Source organism: Mytilus edulis, chromosome 13, assembly GCF_963676685.1.
Source record: "Mytilus edulis chromosome 13, xbMytEdul2.2, whole genome shotgun sequence".
In the NCBI taxonomy this organism is placed as follows: domain Eukaryota; kingdom Metazoa; phylum Mollusca; class Bivalvia; order Mytilida; family Mytilidae; genus Mytilus; species Mytilus edulis.
Genome location: NC_092356.1, coordinates 63,395,951 through 63,421,119, shown reverse-complemented (window position 1 = coordinate 63,421,119; position 25,169 = coordinate 63,395,951). Strand labels below are relative to the sequence as shown.

General features: G+C 32.6%; 1 protein-coding gene across 1 annotated transcript; it reads left to right on the top strand.

Annotated features, from left to right (window-relative positions):
- The first annotated feature begins 11,791 nt into the window (after positions 1 to 11,791).
- LOC139499907 (glyceraldehyde-3-phosphate dehydrogenase-like) lies at positions 11,792 to 24,879 on the top strand. The gene is made up of 10 exons (XM_071288539.1): positions 11,792 to 11,886; positions 16,177 to 16,225; positions 18,135 to 18,231; positions 19,334 to 19,440; positions 20,426 to 20,516; positions 21,146 to 21,261; positions 22,282 to 22,515; positions 22,921 to 22,999; positions 23,758 to 23,939; positions 24,613 to 24,879. The coding sequence occupies exons 2-10, from the start codon at positions 16,200 to 16,202 to the stop codon at positions 24,686 to 24,688; spliced, it is 1,008 nt and encodes a 335-aa protein (XP_071144640.1). The 5' UTR covers positions 11,792 to 11,886; positions 16,177 to 16,199; the 3' UTR covers positions 24,689 to 24,879.
- The last annotated feature ends 290 nt before the right edge of the window (positions 24,880 to 25,169 follow it).

Here is a 25,169-nt window from a genome sequence, read left to right as displayed (position 1 = left end):
TTTTGTAAACAGGAAATTTATAAAAATGACCTATAATTGATATTAATGTCAACACCGAAGTGTTGACTATTGGGCTGGTGATACCTTCAGGGACGAAACGTCCACCAGCAGTGGCATCTACCCAGTGGTGTAAATAAATATCAACGGTACCAGACTTATAATTTGATACGCAGACGCGCGTTTCGTCTACATAAGACTCATTAGTGACACTCAGATCAAAATAGTTATAAAGCCAAACAAGTACAAAGTTGAAGAGCATTGAGGAACCAAAATTCCATTAGGTTGTGCCAAATAAAGCTAATGTTTTGATTTGGTAATCATTTTGAATCCTATACTGATTAAAGTTAAAACCTTATTATGAATTTAAAATTGACAGGTGAAAGTAGTTGTTTACCAAAATGGTCTGGAGCATGCCTTTCTTAGCTTTGATGGTAGTGGAACAAACAAAACCAACTGGTTCAGTCAAGAAAGATTGATGAACAGTTCCTATTCTGATCTTATGACTGAAGATACTCAACAACGTGGTTATTATTTTTCCATTGACGGGTAAGAGGATTATCAAAATATGGAGCTCATACGGTATAAAAAAAATAGGGGCACTAAGGCCCTTATTTGGCACAAATATTACTGCAAATTTAAAAGTAAACATACATATTCTTGAATTACTCCAAACAAGACTATGGTAGACCTACAATGTATTCAGAAATTAAAAACAAAATTTCAATAGAAGGAGTTACTATGGGAAAAAAACATGTATAGTTTTATTCGGGCCAAGTGAGCTTTTCTCATCACTTCAGATGAATCGGACAACCCGTTGTTGGGTTGCTGCCCCTGAATATGTAATTTTAAGAAAATTGTGCTGTGTTTGGTTATTATCTTGAATATTATTATAGATAGAGATAAACTGTAAACAGCACTTATGTTCAGCAAAGTAAGATTTACAAATAAGTCAACATGACCGAAATGGTCAATTGACCCTCTACGGATTTATTGTCCTTTATAGTCAATTTTTAATAACATTTTCCACTGAAATTGCTGGGCCAAGTTCATTATAGATAGAGATAATTTTAAGCAGCAAGACTGTTTAGTAAAGTAAGATGTACAAACACATCACCATCACCAAAACATGATTTTGTCATGAATCCATCTGCTTCCTTTGTTTAATATTCACATAGACCAAGGTGAGCGACACAGGCTCTTTAGAGCCTCTAGTTTGTAAATCTTAGTAAACTTTTACAAAAATTTTCCTCCTCTGAAACTACTGGGCCAATTTTTTCCAAACTTAGCCACAATCATCATTGGGGTATCTAGTTTAAAAATGTGTCGCCATGGCTAAAAATAGAACATAGGGGTAAAATGCAGTTTTTGGCTTATAACTCAAAATCCAAAGCATTTATAGCAATTCTGAAAGGAGGTCAAATTGTTGATCAGGTCAAGATCTATCTGCACTGGAATTTTCAGATGAAGTGGATAATCGGTTGTTAGGTTGCTGCCACTGGTTAATTGGTAATTTTAAGGAAATTTTGCCGTTTTTTGTTATTATCTTGAATATTATTATAGATAGAGATAAACTGTATACAGCAATAATGTACAGCAAATTAAGACCTTAAAAAAATACAAGTCATCATGACCAAAATGGTCAATTGACCCCCTAAGGAGTAATTGCCCTTCATAGTCAATTTTTTAACAATTTTCATAACATTTGTAAATTTTCACTAACATTTTCCACTGAAACTACTGGGCCAAGTTCATTATAGATAGAGGAGATAAATGTAAGTATCAAGAATGTTAAGTAAAGTAAGATTTACAAACACATCACCATCACCAAAACACAATTTTCTCATAAATCCATCTGTGTCCTTTGTTTAATATTCACATAGACCAAAGTGAGCGACACAGGCTCTTTAGAGCCTTTAGTTCTTGTTTCTCATCAAATATTTCAAAAGAATATTTTGAATTGGAAAAGTATGTGTGCAACCAAGAAACCACTTTATATTTGGTGAAACTCTGTCAATAGTTATAAGAAAACTTCTATTATAGTATGTTGTCCTTTCTTGTTGGCGCACGATGTTTCCCAAATTGAAATAACGATGGAAAACTGCATAAATGCTACATTTTTCATCGTTTTGTGAAAACGTTACATATTGTGACGTAATTGTGAAGTCATTAGATAAGATGGTTTTTTTTTATGTTTTTATATATTCCATGTGCAATGAAAACCTACAATATATCTATTTCGCGGATTTTTTTCCATACTACGCAGATACTGTAAACACTACGCTATATCTTTTACGTGTGTTTTTACTATATTTCATGCATACCTCAAACCCTATGGTATAAATCTTTCATGTTCACTAATAATGTAAAACCTACATTATATATATTTCGCGAAATTTGGCAAAGTTAGGCGGATACTGCAAACCCTATACTATATCTCTTACGTGTGTTTTAACACTATTTAACGGATACTTTAAACCTTCTATAACACTTTATCTATAACATGTGTTTTTACAATACTAAACAGAAACTGCAAAACCTACATTATATATATGCCGTGTTTTAAAAATATTTCGCATACACTGTAAAACCTACACTATATCTATTACATGTGTTTCAACCACATTTCACGAAAACTTTAATTAGTTAGGTGCCAGCCTTATAATTTAATACGCCAAATGCGCGTTTCGTCTACGTAAGACCCATCGGTGACACTCATATCAAAATATTTAGAACGCCAAAGAAGTACAAAGTTGGTGAGCATTTATGACCCAAAACTCCAAAACGTTGTTCCAAATACGGCTAGAGTTACCTATGACTGGATAAGAATATCCTTAGTATTTCGAATAATTCATCTTTTTGCTAACAGTAAATTTATAAAAATGACCATATATTATTAATTGATATTCATGTCGTCACCAAAGTGCTGACTGTTGGTTGGTATACCCTGGGGGACGAAACATCCACCAGCAGTGGCATTGACCCAGTGGTGTAAATAGTTATCAAAGGTACCAGACTTATAATTTAATACACCAGATGCGCGTTTCTTCCAAAATAAATGTTAAAAAATATACACTACTTTGAACAATATTACACGTTAAACCAACACGTTATCTATTTCATCGTTTAATATTTAAGATATGCTCCTCTACACAGACGCTTTTACGTGAACAAACTTTGGGATGGTTGTCCAAATGATTCCGGTTGGTTGCTTGTTTCCGAAGGCAAGAGTGGATTTTGTTCCTTTGAACCAGAGAACAGATTGTTGATACTATACAGTTCAAAAAGTACATTTATGAACGGCGTAGAAAGTGCGTAATTATACATTAATTAAATGTTGTCGTTTTCAATCTGATTTTAGTGTTCTATCGAGGAAAATAGTGTTTAAAGATGTCATATTATTAATTGACAATCGTTGAACACATTCTTTATCTAAAAACTGTAACTATGTTACTCAAAACGAGCAGTGTCATTTGTACCTTAACACTAACATTAAACCCACTCCAAAAAGTATATGAATCCCGTTGAAAAAGAAAGCTTTCATCGCAAATATTCAAATGTTTATGTATAAGGCGACGTTCTTTGATACAAGAAAGACAAAAGATACCAAAGGGGTATTCAAACTCATAAATCGAAAACAAACTAAAAATGCCATGACTGAAAAACAAAAAACACAAACGAACGAAAACACAAACAACATTACATTAAAGACTGAACATCATGAACCCCACCAAACATCGGGGAAGATTTTACAGATATAACTAATAAAGAAATGACATCATTAATAAATATTGTAAAATTAGTAATAAATTAATCTTTGTCTTTTATACAAATCTGATGGTAGCTATTGTATTTTCCTCGGAATTCAGTATTTTTGTGATTTTACTTTTTATATACATTTACATATTAACAAACTTATCATAGATACAAGGATTGAAATTTTGTATTTGTGCTGGACGCGCTTTATGTCTACATTTTATATTACACTTAAGCCTACATGTGTTTTCAGTGTTTGAAAAAGGAAACATGGCAAGTGCCTTGGCGATTTATGTAAAGTGTAAGTACAAGTTATTTTGGAGAGATTTTGGCATGATTTGCTATTATATCAAATAACATATAAGTGCTTCGGAGAGGCAGATGTTATAGTTAATATGTATGCTCAAAGAATCTTGAAATTATTCTGTCATTCATGCGTAACTGTCTAGACTAAATAAATTATGTGTGTCTTCTTGTACATCCATATAAAACTGGACAATGTCAATGATTCCTTTAATTTTCAAAATACCGGCTTACTTTTTGCATGCATTTTGGTAGGCCAGATATGCTTTTCGTCTTCATATGAGTCATCAGTGGCGATTGAATAAAACATACTGTTGAATTGGAGGGAAAAATAAAATACAGAGTTAAAGAGGGTTGACAAAAATAATAATAAGGCGATCTACGGCTGTGGGTATAAAACAAGCTTGATGTTGATAAGTCTCTAAAACGGCAATCGATAAACGACAGTTCGAGTGTAGTTGTCAAACATATAACACCATCTAGATATTTATTTTGAAAAATGCCTCTGAATTCATCGCTTAAACATTCAAAGCCTTTGAATATAAAGGTAATTTTGTTAAGCTTTTCTTTTTTTTTCAAATAGAATCATGCTCTCCTGTTACATTTGACATCAAACCTAAAAACCTACGGAAGTTAGATTTCTAGTTTGGGTTTGAGTGTGAGAGTCATGATATGATTGTATGGTGACTCTTGATTCAGGGAACTTTGACGGGATTGCTTCCCTTCATTAGTAAAGACTTAGATAGTCGTAAACGGTTGAGTTAAGGAAGTTCTTCTTTCGCTCAGTCGATTAACATGTTGTCATGAAACATAGAGGTCCTCGCTTCGATTCCTGTAAGATTCAATGTGATTTTGCAATAAGATCTCCGATTACATAATTATGCATACAGGACCATAAATCGATGTTAAAAATTGTTTATTAAAGAAATTAAGCAAGGTGATCGGTAAATGTATAACATCCTGTAACCGAACAACGAAATTAACCAAATGAATTTTATGATTTAAACAATAAGGTAGCATATGGTCACCATATGTGATATAAGATTGTAAATGAGACCAGGTCTAATAAAATATTTAGTAGACAACAAATATAAGAACAATAACAGCTCACAGCACTGTCTTCAACAATTACAAAAACTCATAGGGTATTGTAAATAGTAAAATAACAAAAAATTCCCTTATCAAATTGCAAAATTAAAAGCACCAACACATCAAACGAATGCTACAGACTATTGTATAGAATATACTGAGTAAGCTATAGAAGGCTCGGTATAACAAAATTTGAACAATTAAAAATAGAAAAACAACATTAAAGATGTATCATTTTATATGTTCTCTCTTTTTTGGTTAAGTTAAAACATCGACATGCCAGTCGTTAGCAAGTCAGGCTGATATATGCTCTACTCCCGTGCAGCTAGCATTTAATATGTTTTGCTACACGTTGTGTAATAATTCAAAAGCAGAAACGAATCTTCAAGAAAAGATTCAAAAGCTAGAGAAGGAGTTGTCGGTCAAGAAGAAAGATACTAGTAGTAAGCTATAATATTGTTAGAGATATTTTCATTTCTTATTTTAAACAAATTTGTTACTCATGATTATTTGTTCTTGTTTTTCATAGACTTGACTTGTTTTTTGTAATTAACAGACAAATAATTATATAAACAAACTGATTAACAAAATCTAGAATTATACCATCACATCATTACTATGCATTATATGTGGTTTGTTTCGCATATCATCTACGTAAAACACATTAAAACACTACCATTTAAATATAAATTTATAACACCCTGCTGTTTATATTAATGGATGATGATATCTATATGGTTTTGTATTTTTCAGATTACAAAAGATCATTAACCAGTGCCCCTGACGATAGATTTTCATCAAAGGCTATGGGTCTAGTTGGGGCTCTGTGTATTGCGATCGTTGTAGGATTTATAATATCTCTTGACTGTGTCAGCATTTGTAAGAAATTATCATAGATAAAAACAGTAACAACAAAATCAGATGATTTCAGTAACGACGACAACATGAGATAATAATATATTTGTATCGATCTGATGACTCAAGCTCTTTTCAGACGAAACTAGCGTCTGGCTTCCAATGTTATGCCTGGTGTCAATGATCATTTTATTGACGACTGATTTTGTGGTAGTCATGCTGTGCTGTTACACCAATATCACAGGTTAAAGAGGATCAAGAATTCGTGTTTGGCACCCGCAAAAAATGTCGAACCGTGGTACATTATATGTGTTCCTTTCTCAAGTCAGAAGCCTTCAATTCATTGGTTGTTGTTAGTTACTGTATATTATATTTGTTTTTCGTTTGTGGTTTTGTACATAGATCATGCAGTCTGTTGTCATCAGTCTTTTTGTCACATAGGGGCATTTTATAGCTTGCTATGCAGTATGGTTTTTGCTTAATAGTTGAAAATCGTACTCTTAAGTGCTAACGTCTGCGTTATTTTGCCTTTGATAGATATATGATACAGGCTCTTCCCATTTATAGAAATGATTAAGGCTTTTGGAAATGATGAAGATTCTCTAGCAATTAATGAGAATGATTACAACTTTCTCGCAATAAATACATGCATGATGTATGCCTTTTCTGTTTACCTTGCAATAATTTCAGTTTATCATTAATGATGTGTACTGCATGGTACTTCTATAGCAATGTAATTTAAAACATTAATCAGTAGATGTAATTCAGAAAATAAAAATATACTGATCGCATATTCATTTCTAGATTTTACTATCCTTAGACCTGTCTTAAGGAGCAAAGCACTTGAAACATACACAGAAATTGGAATCTTCAACTCAAATGTAAAATCTACACTTCTTTTTGGGTCAGAAACTTGAAAATAATTAGACAAACACCACTAGCAACATAAAATAAAAGATATGGAAAAGGACAATACTAGAACCAAAAAGAAAGAACCATTGAAACACGATGATGGACACACGTTACCATGGTTACGTTAAATACGTAACTAGACAGGCAGTAAATTGGAATCATCAGGGCCATTGCAAAATAGGGCGACCAAAATCTACCTGGTACAGAGATCTTACTTCTTATCTAAATAAATAGGAGATAAAATTGAGAATCGAAACGGGGAATATGTCAAAGAGACAAAACCCGACAAAAGAGCAAAAAAACTGCCAAAAGTAATCAAATGTTCTTTCATTTTCTTATATAAATAAGGCCGTTAGTTTTCTCGTTTGAATTGTTTTACATTGTCATATCGGGGCCTTTTATAGCTGACTATGCAGTACGGGCTTTGCTCATTGTTGAAGGCCGTACGGTGACCTATAGTTGTTAATGTCTGTGTTATTTTGGTCTCTTGTGGACAGTTGTCTCATTGGCAATCATACCACATCTTCTTTTTTATATATATGGTCTTCAACACAGCGACATAATCCTGCATCCGGAGGCTGTATGGTCCCTAACCAAAAAGTGTATAAAAAGCAAAGACAATTTAAAGACATACAAACAACACTAGTACTGAATATTGATTTACCCAGAGAAATTTACGAGAGACGGTGATATTGTAAACGGGATCACCGCGATGAAAATTAATGTTCATCGCTAACATATAGATATAAAAAGTATGAGTGCCAATGAGACAACTCTCAACAACAGATCAAATGACACAGAAATTAACAACTATAGGTCAACTGATTTTTATAGTTCGTTCTTCTGTTGTACTGTTACACCACTATCCCAGGTTAGGGGAGGGTTGGGATCCCGTTAACACGTTTAACCCCTCCACATTCTGTATACCGTATATGTGCCTGTTACTAACCAATCTGAACATTTTTCTTGAACTTTTCCCAATTTTGAAGAAATAATATCTGTGGGTTTTTTTTATGCCCCACCTACGATAGTAGAGGAGCATTGAGTTTTCTGGCCTGTTGGTCCGTTCGTCCGTCTGTCCCGCTTCAGGCTAAAGTTTTTGGTCAAGATAACAAATAGTTGATAAAGTTGAAGTTCAATCAACCTGACATTTAGTACACATGTTCCCTATGATATGATCTTTCTAATTATAATACCAAATTAAAGTTTTTACCCAAATTTCACGATCAACTTAACATAGAAAAAGAAAAATTATTTTTTTCCCGTCGTATTCGTGTGTTTTGGCAAAGATAATTAATCATCCAGTTCATTTATTAGATTTTAGTTCGGATCAACGAAATTTATATGATATATTTGGTTTACTGTTTGATTCAGACAAAACACCGACATAGCTAGATAATACCATTAATTATCTAATTACATGTACCTCCACAATTTGATATTAATTAGTATTGTAATTTTCATTTCATACCAGTCTTACACATCTAATCTTGAATTCTATCCTAATTCTATCTTATTTTGTAAAATCTTTTCAGAAATTCAAATGTGACGTCACTTTGTGCGTTGACGGCTTTGACTAACTCGGTTGCTGGTTTAGGTTGTATTGTGTAACGTGTCCGTTTTTATTCTTTCGTTAGTCACCACTCAATGTTTTATCATGTATATCTATTATATAATCATTTTATAAAATTCTAAATAATGACCATGTTCTTATCCCAGGCAGATAACCCTAGCCGTATTGGTCACAACATTTTGGAACTGTTGGTCCTCGGTGCTTTTCAACTTTGTACTTGTTTTGGCTTTCGGACTTTTTCCGTTTGGGCGTCGCTGGTTGCATGGTCTTGTGTGGACGAAACGCACGTCTGGCGTATTAAATTTCAAACCTGTGCCTTTTATTGGCTATTATTCGTGTGTTTCTCTGTCCTATATGTTCTCCCATTTATTTGTATTGTATTCCTATCATAAAATTGAGAATGGAAATGGGGAATGTGCCAAAGAGACAACAACCCGACCATAGAAAAAAAAAACAACAGCAGAAGGTCACCAACAGGTCTTCAATGAAGCGAGAAATTCCCGCACCCGGAGGCGTCCTTCAACTGGCACCTAAACAAATATATACTACTTCAGTGATAATGAACGCCATACTAATTTCCAAATTGTACACAAGAAACTAAAATTAAAATAATACAAGACTAACAAAGGCCAGAGGCTCCTGACTTGGGACAGGCGCAAAAATGCGGCGGGGTTAAACATGTTTGTGAGATCTCAACCCTCCCCCTATACCTCTAGCCAATGTAGAAAAGTAAACGCATAACAATACGCACATTAAAACTCAGTTCAAGAGAAGTCCGAGTCTGATGTCAGAGATGTAACCAAAGAAAATAAACAAAATGACAATAATACATAAATAACAACAGACTACTAGCAGTTAACTGACATGCCAGCTCCAGACTTCAATTAAACTGACTGAAAGATTATGATTTCATCATATGAACATCAGGCACAATCCTTCCCGTTAGATTTAATTAGTATCACACCATCATAACATATATGAGAAGAACATAACCCGTGTCATGCCAACAACTGGTTTTTGAATAAATGTGTTTAGTTCCGATGCAAAGACCCTATAAGTGAATCAATATTAACGCCAAAATATGCAATCTTTAATGACCTGACAACAGTATCGTAACTATATCCCTTCTTAATAAGTCTATTCAAAGGTTTTGTTAGTTTTTGAGGTGAATACTGACACCTTTGTGCTTTATAAAGAATATTTCCATAAAAAAATTGGATGTGAAATACCTGAACGTATAAGAAGTCTGCATGTTGAGCTATATTTACGAATGATGTCCTTATACCGATGATAAAATTTAGTAAATGTTTTGACTAGTTTGTGATATCGAAAACCCTGGTGTAATAATTTTTCAGTAATACATAAATTTCTCTCTTTAAAATCTAAAACATTGTTACATACACGAGCGAATCGTACAAGTTGAGATATATAAACACCGTAAGATGGTGACAAGGGAACGTCACCATCTAAAAATGGATAATTAACGATAGGAAATGAAAAATCATCTCTTTTATCAGAAATTTTAGTATTCAGCTTTCCGTTAGTGATATAGATATCAAGATCGAGGAAAGGGCAGTGGTCATTGTTAGTATTAGCTTTATTTAAAGTAAGTTCAACAGGATAAATTTCTTTAATATACATACTGAAGTCGTCATTATTGAGAGCCAAAATATCATCCAAATATCTAAAAGTATTATTAAATTTGTTTATCAGATGTTGTTTCGATGGGTCTTTGCTTATTTTTGTCATGAATTGTAACTCATAGCAATACAAAAACAGGTCCGCAATAAGTGGTGCACAGTTAGTCCCCATTGGACGATATACGGAATCCCCAAAGCGAACAAAAATGTTATCTAGTAAAAATTCAAGGGCATATATAGTATCAAAGCATGTCCAATTGACATAGTTTTTTAGTTTATTGCTACTAAAAAATGACCTAAAAGAGTTTGAACATATATATTCACATTCTGACTTTTTAAATGCCCATTTAATTAGGTGTGTGATTTTTTTCTTAATGAGAATGTGAGGCAATGTGGTATACAGGGTAGAAAAATCAAAACTTTGAACAGATTTAAAATCACCAATATAAGTATGCAATTTATCAAGTACTTCCAACGAGTTCTTGACACTCCAAAAGTAATTAATTCCCCTATTTTCGAAGGCCTTATTTGAACAATTTATTATCAGGTTTTTAATTGTACCAAGTGTGCTGGTAAGAAGAATAGACAATTTAGTAGTGGAACAATGGCTTGAAGACGAAATAAATCTATATTTGTAAGGTGTTTTGTGTAGCTTCGGAAGCCAGTACATAGTTGGGACTTTCATTGTATTTGGCTCTGCTTGTAAAGCGGTAGCTAAAAGTTTATGTTTGTTACAGATGTCGTTTTCTAAAAATGGAGTCAGTTGGAATGTTGGTGAATTGGTGATTTCTTTTTTCAGAACCTCAATGTAAAATTTACGTCAAACAATAATAATATTATTAGCAGCTTTATCGGCCGGGACAAAAACAAATTTCTGTAATTTTATCATTTTAATGTTGTATTTAACATTGCCATGAAAGCGGGAGGTTTGGCATGCCATAAAACCAGGTTCAACCCACCATTTTTTCCTTAAATGTCCTTTACCAAGCCCGGAAAATGGCCATTGTTATATTATAGTTCGTTTCTGTATGTGTTACATTTTAATGTTGTTTCTGTTGTGTCGTAGTTATCCTCTTAAATTTGATGCTTTTCCCTCAGTTTTAGTTTGTAACCCGGATTTTTTTTTCACAATCGATGTATGAATTTCGAACAGCGGTATACTACTGATACTGCTGTTGCCTTTATAGTGCAAGTGGGGCATCTGTGTACTTTGGACACATTCTTGTTTTATATATATCTTCCTATGTATGCGTTATAACCTTTGTGAAATAACACATAAACAGTTGCGAAATAACGTACACCAGTGGCGGATCCAGGGGTGGGGGGGGGTGGGGGGTGGGGTGGGGTCGGTTGTTGGAACCCCCCTTTTATTGGCTGATTAATGCATTTGAATAGCATATAGTTTGAACCCCCCTTAACTCTGGGTTCGGACCCCCTCCTTTTAAAATGGCTGGATCCGCCCCTGTATACCCGGAAACATTTGCAAATAAAAATAACGCAAGCTAGCTTGTACATATTAAATTTCATTATATGGTTTTTTTTTTATTTTGAAAGCATTTTTTCTTATGTTTTTTTTTATACTGTGTACAATGATTTGTAATACTGTGTATACAAATCCTTGCTGTGTACAAAATCTAAAATAAAAAAATAATTCAAAACGCCTTATGATAACGATAAGTCAAGAGAACACCCGGATGTCCAAATTTGGAATGTTGCGCATGCTCAATACCTTCTGGACCTTTCAGCTACCGGCGTCGCAAGGTAAGATTAATCCGTGTCTATTTAACTATTTATAATTAAAAAATCCATTGATTTCAAGACTCTTTACATCAGTGACAGTCAAAGCAAACTGAAGAAAATATTTATTATAATTATTGTGTTCGATAATTGTGACTTTCTACAGTTTTCATTCATCAGCACGTCCGTCGAAGTGTCGGATGTCATTCTTCCTGAATCTCATAAAATAATCACGCATGCTTTCTGTCTAGTCGATCACATCTTTCAAAAACAATTTCATTTACTTTTAAATTGAAAAAAAATCCTGAAAAGACAAGTTTAACGGCATTTAATAAGATTTTTCTTGTTATGACCTTCATATGTTCGCCGGTAGGATAGTGTCAAGGTCGGATTAATTTATACGTAAATCAGTGACAGCTTACATGATGATATACATATATAGCATGAATGCTACTGTCAGCATTATCGGCATGACTTATACACCTGTTTATTTAAGGTTTTTTTTGTGTGGATCGTTTGGCTAACATGGCTGTATATAAACCACATAAATTATTCTGAGTGTGTTTGTATCTTGGAATACGCATTGTATCATATGGTCCGAGAACACAATTAATTCGTAGTGCATTTCTTTTAGAACATAAATGAAAATTCAAAAAATCCCACCTGCGCTTTCTCAATGAAATTTTTACAGTGTGTTGTACTACTTTTGGGACAAATTATATCAAAATTATAGAAAACTTCATCGCCTCTAACTCAAAATATGGACAATTTTGTGTTTAGGGTGCCTTGAAATCTTTTGACAGCTTCCGAAGTGCTAATTTTTAACCTTTTTCAGCTGGACCAAATCACTACTTTCCTGTAAAATTCTGGACCCAAATTTTTTTACAGTGTAATTTCACCCCCCTACTTACAATTTGAGGCATTAAACATGGAGAAATAAATTTGGAGAGGATATAAAAATTATTGGCAAGTAACCCACTGTTAACACTAGGGACTATATTCGTGAACAACGAAAATCAAGGGACGACAATTGTGGTCTCGGACCTAATAGGATAGAAAGAGTTGACAAATCTTAAAAAAACTTGGTATGACCAAAGCTTAATAAATTATAACACTGCTTGCAAAGTTTCATAACAATAGGATATATATTATAGACAATATGTTAAATTCTATACTCATCTTTGCGTGTTAAATTTTGACGTTAAAATTGAATAATTTCAACTATCAACATTTTGGGCTTTGAAAATTAAAATATTGCAAAAAAATGCTGTTTAAATGCCCTAATATATCATTTATTATGTACTAAAAGCAATAGAGTACTCATTTGATTTATCAGACTTAGCATAATTATTCAAAAGTCAAATTTATATCAGCCTGGGCCTAAAAATTGAGGTTTTTCAATGAAAGGGGGCCTTACATGAAGATGTAATATTTTCCAGCAATTTTAAATTTGTGAAGCTTTTTGGTTATAAATAATCCTTACATATGTATTGAATGTACTTTTAATGGAAAGAAAAGTCACAAATAACATATCATATTAGTTTAAAAGGGTCTTAAGCCAAGTAAGACTGGAAAAAAATAAGGGTCAATTTAGGCCGTGCCACATATTTACATTAAAACATGCATATTGAGGCTATAAGAAATAAAAAAAATGTGTCTTTTTTAGCATTTCTGTACTAATGTGACATGATACAACAAATCTGAGCACAAAAAGGCTCTTGCAATTAACTTTTTTTACAGACAGTATGGTCTGATACAAAGATTTTTGCCTTTTTAATGAAAAACTTGAATGCAATTTTAGTCTCAACAGGCTTATATTTAAACCACTTGCTATCCTACAGAAGAAAAGAAAGATATTATGTGAGATGGAAAAGGTACAATAGACATTGTAAAGTGCTTTTGATACAAATTTAGTGAGGTCTTTATTGTGGACTTCAAATTTTATGTACCAAGAACCCCACTTTTGACTTCATCCAAACAGGGCGTTAGACAAGGGTCATTTATACAACACATTTTGTACATATTGTCTGAGATAATCTTCTTTTCTGTAGATTCTGAGTTCATAAACAAGTACAAGAACTAGATAAAGGCATAGAAACACAAGTATTGACACATGAAAACCTGTCAGATAGAAAGTCAGGATGCCATGTATGCATCAATATTAAAAAAGCCTTAAAATGCCTATTTTGACCATAAAATGCCAAAATTGGTCATTTTTGCAGAAATTCTATAAAATAAAAGTTTAAATCCTTTAGTTTCATGCTATTTGACAAATTGAAACCACCAAATCATTTAGGGAAGTTGCCAAAGTACAGATTCTATATTTACAGACTTCACCTCTTAGGTCCGAGAACACAATTAATTCGTAGTGCATTTCTTTTAGAACATAAATGAAAATTCAAAAAATCCCACCTGCGCTTTCTCAATGAAATTTTTACAGTGTGTTGTACTACTTTTGGGACAAATTATATCAAAATTATAGAAAACTTCATCGCCTCTAACTCAAAATATGGACAATTTTGTGTTTAGGGTGCCTTGAAATCTTTTGACAGCTTCCGAAGTGCTAATTTTTAACCTTTTTCAGCTGGACCAAATCACTACTTTCCTGTAAAATTCTGGACCCAAATTTTTTTACAGTGTAATTTCACCCCCCTACTTACAATTTGAGGCATTAAACATGGAGAAATAAATTTGGAGAGGATATAAAAATTATTGGCAAGTAACCCACTGTTAACACTAGGGACTATATTCGTGAACAACGAAAATCAAGGGACGACAATTGTGGTCCTGGACCATATGTGCTTTGTCCAATAAAATATTTGAAAAAATTGAGTGCAGACCACGGGGGTCAACTCCCTATTATTGGGTATACGGGGATGTGCCAAAAATATGGGTCATAATTTTGCGAGATTTTATGTAAAAATGACCCTCCTTTTTAATGACATCCTATATTAAAATGCATTTACGTTTGATAACTATATATTGATTTGGGGTATGATCTACATATATTATGTAAATATGCTATTGAGAATCGTACATTATTAATGGTCAATTATTATATTAAATTAAATAAATTCATTTGAAAGTTCACCTTTCAAACAAAGTACTTTCAAATAAGTTCCCAAATGAACCCCGGTGAGTTAGTGCTTATATAAGCATGGGTCAAGTTAAATATTGTATATAAGTATAAGTCATTCTTTCTTAAATATTTATATAACTATAGGTACTGAATTTCAGTGAATGTTATATTAAAATGGGTACGTTTTTTGAGGCAAAAATGGCACACCCCTACCAAGAAAATATCGAAGTTACCCCCCCCCCCGTGGTGCAGACAAACCTGTGTCCTTTGTACAGTTTTGGTTCCCTTTTGTCATGTTTGTTGTACTTCTAAATGGGTGCATGTCAAATCATAGACAAAAGGGTTTTTTAGTATTAAACATTCACATTTAAGTCACATAATGCTTTAATCATGTAACGTTAATGAACTGATGAAGGCAGTCGGAGTAATATTCCTGTAAAATTCAAGGTTTCATGCATCTCACAATTATGTAATAAAATTTATTGTTTGCAATCAAATTTCACTGATGCGAGTGTTGAAATTAGTGGGGGTAACTAGAATAATTACATTTTAAGAAGTGATGTAAAAAAAAGAAAATACAGACCTGTATGATACTTAAATAAGTGATTTTTCATGACATTATCCCAAATTCAGTACAAGGCCGTCACCTGATATGACCGGTCATCCTATCAACGCAGATGTTCAGATAATTTTAGCAAGATAATTAGTACTTAACTAGGTAATTATTATAAATAGACAACTCTTACTTCCAACAATTGTGGACACAAAGTTACTTGAATCAGTGAATAAAAAATTCATTTGAATTATTTTACCTTTGTCATTTTTGGCCATTTCTAGCTGACCATGCAGTATGGGCTTTGCTCATTTGAGTCGTTGTTGAAGGTTGTACGTGACCTAAATCTGTTAAATCTGGTGTCATTTGGTCTCTTTTAGAGAGTTTTCTCATTGGCAATCATACCCACACATCTTTTTTTTTTATAAATAAAGAATGATTGCTCTGATAATTTTGATAAATTAATAATAATTTTCCAGCTGATTCACAACACTAAAATTGACATGATTTAGACTAAAAGCATATTCCAAATTTTTTTTTTTTAGTATATTTCCTCTTTTTTGTCAACAGATAAGGTTCTTAGGTTGGTGCAAAGTGAAAGAACATGATTGTAAAAAAAGGGGGGATGATTTGCATGATACATTGTATTAGACACTAAATGTTTGAATTTTCTTTATTACAGTACAGCTCCTTTAAGCCACCAGTATGACTCTCAAAGTAGGAATCAATGGGTAAGTTACCAATCAAACTTTAATGCAAATTGTAGTATAACAGACATTTCTCAGACAGCCATTCCTATCAGTGTTCTCCCCAGGATTTTTTGATAGCGCTGTGGTAAGCGCGTAATTTTCGACAATTCTCAGTAACTTTATCGCGGCGCACGGTTTGTTTGTAATTGATTTGTTATGTGTTTTTATTATATCATGCTGTTGATGTTTCCTCTTGTTATGATGTCCTTGTCATGCTCATGGAAGTTACAGTGTATCCCTTAATGATGCTTTGTTTGTTAATGTTATTGTCTGGATATAGAAGTCTGAAGAGTCTTTTTTTCTCCATTGTAAATTCATATACTAAATCCTCATACTATCTATGTATAAAACTGAAGGAGAAGTCTTTTTCCATGATGGATCTACACCAGACTGCCTGTGCCAAGATTTCTTAGCACCATCAGGTAATGTTGCAGAACATGTAGGACCAACAATAAAGTCATTGTCAGCTTCTGTTTGGTTTTGTAACAAACTGTAGCAGTGTACTGTTTACCTTACGACGTTTGACAGGAATTGACATTTTTTAGCATAAAGATTTCTCATTTTTATGACCTAAACGTTTTATAATATTTAAATGGCCTCATCCAAGCTGGACATCGAGAAAGTAAAATTTGTCAAGTCGTATCAGCTTGGGGTTTGTTTTGCTAATCATATCCTCTCAAATTGTTATCAAATGGAAGAATTTCTGACTAAATTTTAAGTTCGAATAGGGGATAATTAATATTTAAAAGACTTGATCATTTTCGGGGTTCGTATGGATAGTAAACCCGGCAAATAATTTGTAACAAACCCCTGAGTTTGATCGTTTTTAAAATCATCGTTTGTTCAAAGTTCGTAAAACAAGTTTGTGAGTGACGTCGGGAAATGCGGTCAATTCATTTCATCACATTTCATTCATATATGCCTCTATATTTTCTTTAAATTAAAAAAATCGGTCAATGTTGAAATCTTTGTTTATTTTGATCTTCCAAAAACGCCATTTTGTAAAATTTATTAGACTGGTCCCGCGAAGTTACTTTAATACAACGGAAATAATTCATTAAAAAAACGTAAACCAGTCGATCACGTGATCCGAAGTGAAAAATAAGTAGGAAATTTGAAAAAAATTGAAAAATACGGAAAAAAAATATAGCGACACGGTTGCGTTGGATAGCGCTGCGGTCAGTGCAATAGGACAGCGGGGATTTGCAATAGCGCTGAAAAGCGCGTGCTAAAACGGCCTGGGGAGAACACTGCCTATGATGGATTTAATGCCACTGGTCAGGCTTATGTGGTGCAGAGTTGTTGGACATGAATTAAATATAATGAGCATAATGTATAACAGGTTCTCAAATACATCATGACTTTCTTGTACCACATCTCCCCATTTCTATGCATAGATGGCACAGACAAATAATCCTTTATAATACTAGTTGCTAGTTCAATATGTTCAATATATTTTATTAAAACTCTGAAGTTTTAATGTTGTTTCCTGTTCAGATAAAAAATAAACATATTTTAACACTAAGAGGATCATTATGTTTACAAGGAAGAAATATTTGTTTCCTGTTCACTGTAAACAGGATAAAATGTGACAAGACAATTATCATGGTTATTATTCGTTATGCATATATACATTTTGTAGACTAAGAAGAGATACATGTACACTGAAACATGCTCAGTTACTGATGATAATTTTGGCTATGGTCAAGTTTTCCTGCCGGTGTTGGCATCTTCATTTCTTGTTAATCTTAAGAATAAACTCTTGATGTGTATGTGCTTTTGTCTTTCTTTTTCTTAAATGTTTTTGAATAATTTCTTAGGAATAGATGTACTTTATAGAAGGCTTGTAAAATCAATGAAAAGCATTCAGAATTTTTTTATTTATTTTTAGATTTGGACGTATTGGACGTCTGGTGATGCGAGCTGCCCTAGACAAAGGGGTATCAGTTGTAGCTGTTAATGATCCTTTTATTGACCTTGAATACATGGTAATTATTAAAATATGTTTGTTTCCTGCTTTTAGTAAGATGAAAACTAGCAACTGTGACGACTGTTAGCACATTATATTTTGTTTTGATTAAAAACTGATTAGCTTGCATCTCTTTTAAAAGTATGTAAGCATCTCTAAATTTCTAGCATTTCCTAAAAAAAAAATCTTATTCTAGATGATTAAACCACACTTTACAGATTACATTATGTACATATTTATTTTGCAATTCATGTTTTTGTTATCTCCACTATTGAGTCATTTTCACTGAACATTAGAGAAATTATATTTTCAACAGTTATTCTTGACAAAAATGTTTTTTGTTTCACCGCTATCTTTAAACATGTACCAAATTTTATTATCAAGTACTATTTTCTAAAATCGAGTTAGATTGACTAGAGTGACTGACAAATACAACTTTGATAATGTTTAATTGGCTGGAATACCTTAAATGTAGGTAAACATGGTAAATGCAATACAGGATCTAAATTGACCTATCCAATAATAGAATTAACAAAGATTTGTTGAACAGTTGATCCCATTTTTTTCCTGATGGTTACATTAAAGAAACATATGTATTGTATTGGTGGCCTTAACATTGATCAGTTGTAATGGTGTACCTTTTAGTGTAGTAAAAATTATCATTATCATGATTAAGTCAAATGATCTTTTTGATTCTATGAATTAAAAGTAGGGGATGCTTAGCATTAGGCCAAATAAAAATATATGTGTGGTTCCAGTAACCCGACCGACCCTAGTTAAAACCCCCCGACCCTAGAACTTTTTTTTTTATTTCTGAAAAATAAATTTTCAAACGATCAAATTTTGAGGATTGTGAATTAAAATAATTAAATTCATAGATTTCTGTCAACTGAATTTCCATCACAAGTATCTGTTATGGCTAAAATGCAACAATTCATAACAGAATGCGACAAAATTAACTAAAAACGTATCATACACATGTAAAAATGGTGGACTTCCGGTTGGGGCATGTATAATACCGGAAACAATTTCGGTAAACACACGATTTTATTTGGCCTTAAAACACATGCTCTCTTGTTATTATCAATGTATTATGCTTGATAGTGTTATCTCTTTTTTAGGTGTACATGTTTAAATACGATTCCACACATGGTCGCTTTAAAGGAACAGTTGAAGCAAAGGATGGAAAACTTGTCATAAATGGAAATGCTATCACTGTTTTTGGAGAGTATGTTTGTATTTTTGTACTTCACATGCAATATTTTTAAGATTTGTTTCATAGGTGGACCAAAAATTAATGGCCCATGGCAGACTTGAAATGTTCAGGTAGCAAATGGTTAAGGACACTCTTGTTTTATGCTAGCCAACTTTATATGTGATTTTAGTTTTAAATACTTGCTGTTATCTGGAACATGTTTAAGGGATTTAAAAGTCTTAAAAGTTGATAAGTTCGCATGAATGGTTATTTTTGGTCTGGTTGATATTTAAAGTGTAAGTAATTTAGTGTGAGAGATAAGGTTATGGTAGTATGGGTGTCTTTCACCACCTTGGATTGTATATTTATAAGGGAAAATCTAAGGTCCAGATTTTCAATCAAATTAGCAAAATTTAATGAGGAATGCAGATTAAGATTTTAACAAATAGATATTAATATTTTTACAAATGTAGATTATTTTTGCTTGATTTTTAATGTTTTTATATTTTCAAAAAAATGTGCCAAAAGGATAATGACCCTATCTTTTGATATTCTCAAAGCATTTTCTAAAAGCTATCTTCTCATATTTTATTTTACAATTCTATCATTTAGTTTAGCTTTTGATCACATACATTTGTAATTATGTTTTTTTCCTGAAGAATTCATACAAAGTGTGTTATTTTGTCACAACCTGTAGTTTGAGAAAATGCTTGGTGACCTATCATTTTAATAATATTTTTGAACATATCCCAATTTAAGCTACATTTTGGCACACCATGAAAAATTCTATCATCTTTAATGTAGACACCCATACCACCTTAATAAAATTTATTATTGACAAAATCTGTTAAAAGGCAGAATATTTAACAAGTAAAGGGATTTGTTTTACTTTTTGCATTGCTCCCAGTAAATTGGATTAGTAGTACTTAAATTACAGTAAGATATCATCATAGCTGTCCAAAAAATGAAAGCCGTATTTTGTAGTTGAGAGTAGTAACACAATGTTTTATTTTTGCAGGAGAGATCCAACAGCTATCAAATGGGGAGATGCTGGAGCAGAATATGTTGTTGAGTCTACTGGTGTCTTCACAACCAAAGATAAAGCATCTGTAAGTTATTCATGTCAGATAAGGCTGTTCCTTAAAACATGTATTGGAAGGTTGGGCACCATATCATAAAGTATTTTTTTGTAAGTGAGGAAAGAAGCTAATACTTTTCTGTTATAAATGAAATTAAAACTGTGGGTGGTACAATATAAATAAAGTGTTGTTCATACAACCAACCTCCTCCCCCTTTTCTTATATTTTTCCTAGAATAACCCTTATAACTTTTTAGCTCACCTGGCCTGTCCTTTGTTGAATATTCACATAGACCAAGGTGAGTGACACAAGAGCCTCTTGTTTTCTATACTCCTTTATATTGAATATAAACGAGTCGGAGTACAAGTTACTGAAGCAGCAACCCTATACCAGAAAGACACAGATAACAATGATTTTCAACAATAAACAAGTTTGTATCCAATATGTGTAACTCTTTACCGCCAGAGACTAATAAGTTGTGAATAAATGTAACTTAACCAACTATCACAAAAAGATATATATGAACAGTAAATATAGAGATTTTACAAAAAAGACAACTGATACAGCTTGGGTCAGTCACATGGTATGTGGTTAGGTTAAACTGGTTTCAGATGCTATTTTGCACCAGTTATAAGCAAATATCATAATTTATTTTGTAGGCCCATTTTAAAGGAGGTGCCAAGAAAGTTGTTATCTCAGCACCATCAAGTGACAGTCCAATGTTTGTAATGGGTGTCAATGAGGAAAAGTACACAAAAGATCTTACTGTTGTCAGGTAGGATTGTAACTATCATGTGCTGTTACTTATTTGTTAATCTCTTATTAAAAAGATATCTACATGAAGCCAAAATACGATGAGTGTTTAAGCCCATTCAGATATATTCCCCAACACATCAGATGTAACAGCTATCTTACTCTATCTAGGTATCTGTATGACAGAACTTAGTAATGTCCATTGACACACAAACTTGGTTAAACATGTTTAATCTGATGATGCAAATTCAATTAATGCTTTAAAAAAAAATGAAAAATAAAGAAGATGTTTTGATTTTTGCTAACTTGTAAGTGGAGGATGGACATGGGATCTATAATTAATCAGTTTGTGCTAAGTTCATTGTCAGATTACAGCTTGAGATCATTTAGTGTATTGTTATGTATAATACATGAATACTGGAACCACACATTTAAAACGTGATACTTTGTATTTTGACCAAAATCAATCTTGACATTTTGCCAAATAAATCTTTGGCAAGCAATCATTAACATATTGTTATGTAACATTCATGGTGTTATTGTCCTGACAAAATAAACAATTTGATAATGGAAGATAACCAAATTTGATTTTTAATGGAATATATTAAATTTAAATACTGCTGATTCATTATAATTAATAATAATGATTAAAGTTAGTAAAGGGAAAGAAAGGGGTTTTAAGAATTTGTTTTAAATGCAACATTTGTGTATATGTATGCATAATTTGTTAAAAACCATCATGACCACATAAAATCGGGAATGGATAAAAAATATTTTTGTTTTTTCACACAATCTAGGTAAATTAGTATACCTATTAATAATAAACAGTATTTTGTTCATGTTAAGAAGCAACATTTTGTTCAACAATAAATCAGTTTTCAAATAATTGGATTATTTAAACACAATTGAAAGTTAAGTGTGACTTGCCAATGTTGAAATGATATGACCAGGAATTGTGACTAAAGTGTAATGAGTCCAAGACTGGTCAATGAGGAACATTACAAGATTTTTTTGAAATAAAATCTATCCATATTTATTACAGCAATGCTTCCTGCACAACCAACTGCTTGGCTCCTCTAGTGAAAATTATCAATGATAAATTTGGTATCGTAGAAGGATTAATGACCACAGTTCATGCAATGACCGCTACACAAAAGACCGTTGATGGTCCAAGCATGAAGGACTGGAGGGGAGGCAGAGGTGCATCACAAAATATCATCCCATCCTCAACAGGAGCAGCTAAAGCCGTCGGTAAAGTCATTCCAGAACTCAATGGGTAAATATTCTGAGTCAAGTGTCAAACTATTGTTGTTAAATAGAAAAATTTTGATTTATTTAAGACCTGTTGATGGCAGATTCTACATCACCTTTCTTACTGTGCATAAGATCAAAATCATCAATTATTTATCAAGATAGAACATCAAATTTCCAAATTTTTCCCTAAAAAAATGCTGTTTGCCATGTTTACCTGATAACATTTTTGATATAGTCTATAGTATAAAAAAAACGTGGAATATTTTATTGGCTAAGATATGGTCACTGAACAGATTCCTTATGGAATGTCTTTAATAAGAAACAAAGTGAAAAATAAGATTTAAATGAGATTTAATATCGAAAACTTGCAACCATCATATTGTATTTATATATTAGATTAACAACCTATTTTTGTGTATATTTTCAGTAAATTAACAGGAATGGCCTTCAGGGTACCAGTTCCAGATGTGTCAGTAGTAGATCTAACAGTTAGACTAAAAAATGGTGTAAGTTGTAGATACAAATAGTAGTTATCTCCCTTTCTATATCAAGTCTGTATACCTTTTACAGAATAAATTAACAGGAACTGCCTTCAAGCTACCAAAGCCTCTGAATCATTGAGATAAACTAGTGTAACTCATATTTTCTTGTGCCTAATATGTAGATGTACATATATTTATTTGTGAAAAATGGTCCATTCAATTAGAAAATCAAAAACACAACCATATTGTTGTGCTAGGATTTATATAATAACTGATTCCTTTGTAAACACATTCTATTCTAGTTTGAAATTGAAAATTATGTATAGGTATATTAATTTGCTATTCTATATAAGGTTTCCAATATTTTAATTTACTGAAAATGCATCCAAATTAATTTCCTTGCAATTTTGAATTAATGTTTGAGTATTTAATCTAAAATTATTGTTATGCTAGAATTTCAACGAGTATGAGATGCGATTCTTAATTTTTTCCTATTTAAAAATTATCTTTTGACCAGCATTTTGGAAATTTCTGCCATAAAAAAAAACCATCAAAAACAGCTAAAATGTTATTTTACTTGATATTTATTTGTGACATATCCTAAATGTTGTCCCTGGTGGCAAAATTTATTAAACTTGAAACCTTATTCAATGTATTTTTTTGTTTGTATTAAAATGCCTCACACAAAACTGCAAGCAGGCTCTATCTGACACCTTATTGATGCTTTCTTAAAAATAGATGATCCAAGGTACTTATTGACAAAATATAACATTTTATTGCAGGCATCTTATGATAACATTAAGGCAGCCATTAAAGCAGCATCTGAGGGTCCAATGAAGGGTGTTATGGGATACACAGAAGACGATGTTGTCTCAGAAGACTTCCGTGGAGACAACAGGAGCAGCATTTTTGATGCCAAAGCTGGCATCGCTCTTAATGATAACTTTGTAAAACTTGTTTCATGGTAAGTAAAATTTATATCTTATACATTGATACATTGTAAGAGCTAAATTCTCATATCTTGATACAACCTCCTCAGTGGTCTAGTAGCATTCTAGCTAGTGCAGGATGGTGTGGGTTTCAATCCCTAGGCCTGGTTGTAGCAAACCAAGAATTTGAACAGTTGTATCATGTAAATCACATTTTATTTAAAAAATTTAATGCTTCTTTTTGTAAATTCATTGGGGTGTACAAGTGTTGACTGAAACCGCTTCATTCTAAAAATGTGTGCTTGGTCAACGCTATAAAATTACTAAAAGAAAGGGGTGTGAAAGTGTTGACAAAAACCACCGTAATGTTTATGATTTTGCTATAAAAACTAAGCTATTATGGCCAATTGTCGAATAGTTACGCAGCAGTTTAATTTTGTAAAACGTGGATTTTTATCAGTGCTTATCCGGCCAGGTCCGGTACTTAGAAAACGCCAATGTAATGCTTCTGGTTTCTTGGGAGTTGTTGACCTATCGTTTGGTAACTAACTGACTTCCGAAGAGGAAAAACATGCATTTTATGAAGTGGCTTTCCCCATTTCTCAACAAACAACACACTATGATTATATATATTGAAGTTTCCTCTTCCAAGACATTTAGTATACAGAATTAGTTTAAATTATTATTACAAACCATTTCTATTTTTAGGTATGACAATGAGTATGGGTACAGCTGTAGAGTGATTGATCTATTACTACACATGAATAAAGTAGACAGTGCATAGACAAGCAACATTATATAAATCCCTTTGCTTTTAATATGAACAAACTGAATTCCTTGGATGGACATGTTTTAGTGCTAATTGTTGGGTGTTTACGTTCCACTTTTGGAAATTTGTTTTTGTTTACAGACCTTAGGTCTTTTTACTCCTAATACAACTGACATAATAAAGTATAATTTATTAATGGTATTAAACTTATTTCATTTATGCCTGGATGGATCAACTTTTATACATTAATTAAGTTGAATGGTTGCAACTGATGAATTGGATTAAAATACTGATCCAAAGTCCACAACACACATCTCTTTCAAGGACCTGCCAACACTGCTGTACTTCACTGCCGTATTTTCTGTTTTGTTAAATTTTCAATCAATTAATGAAATGCCATCATTTGAGTTTTTGAAGATGTGTGTCATTATGCATGTTATAACTAAATCAAAAATCCTTAAAGGTTTAACAGAGCCCTGTCAGTTCCTTGTATTTG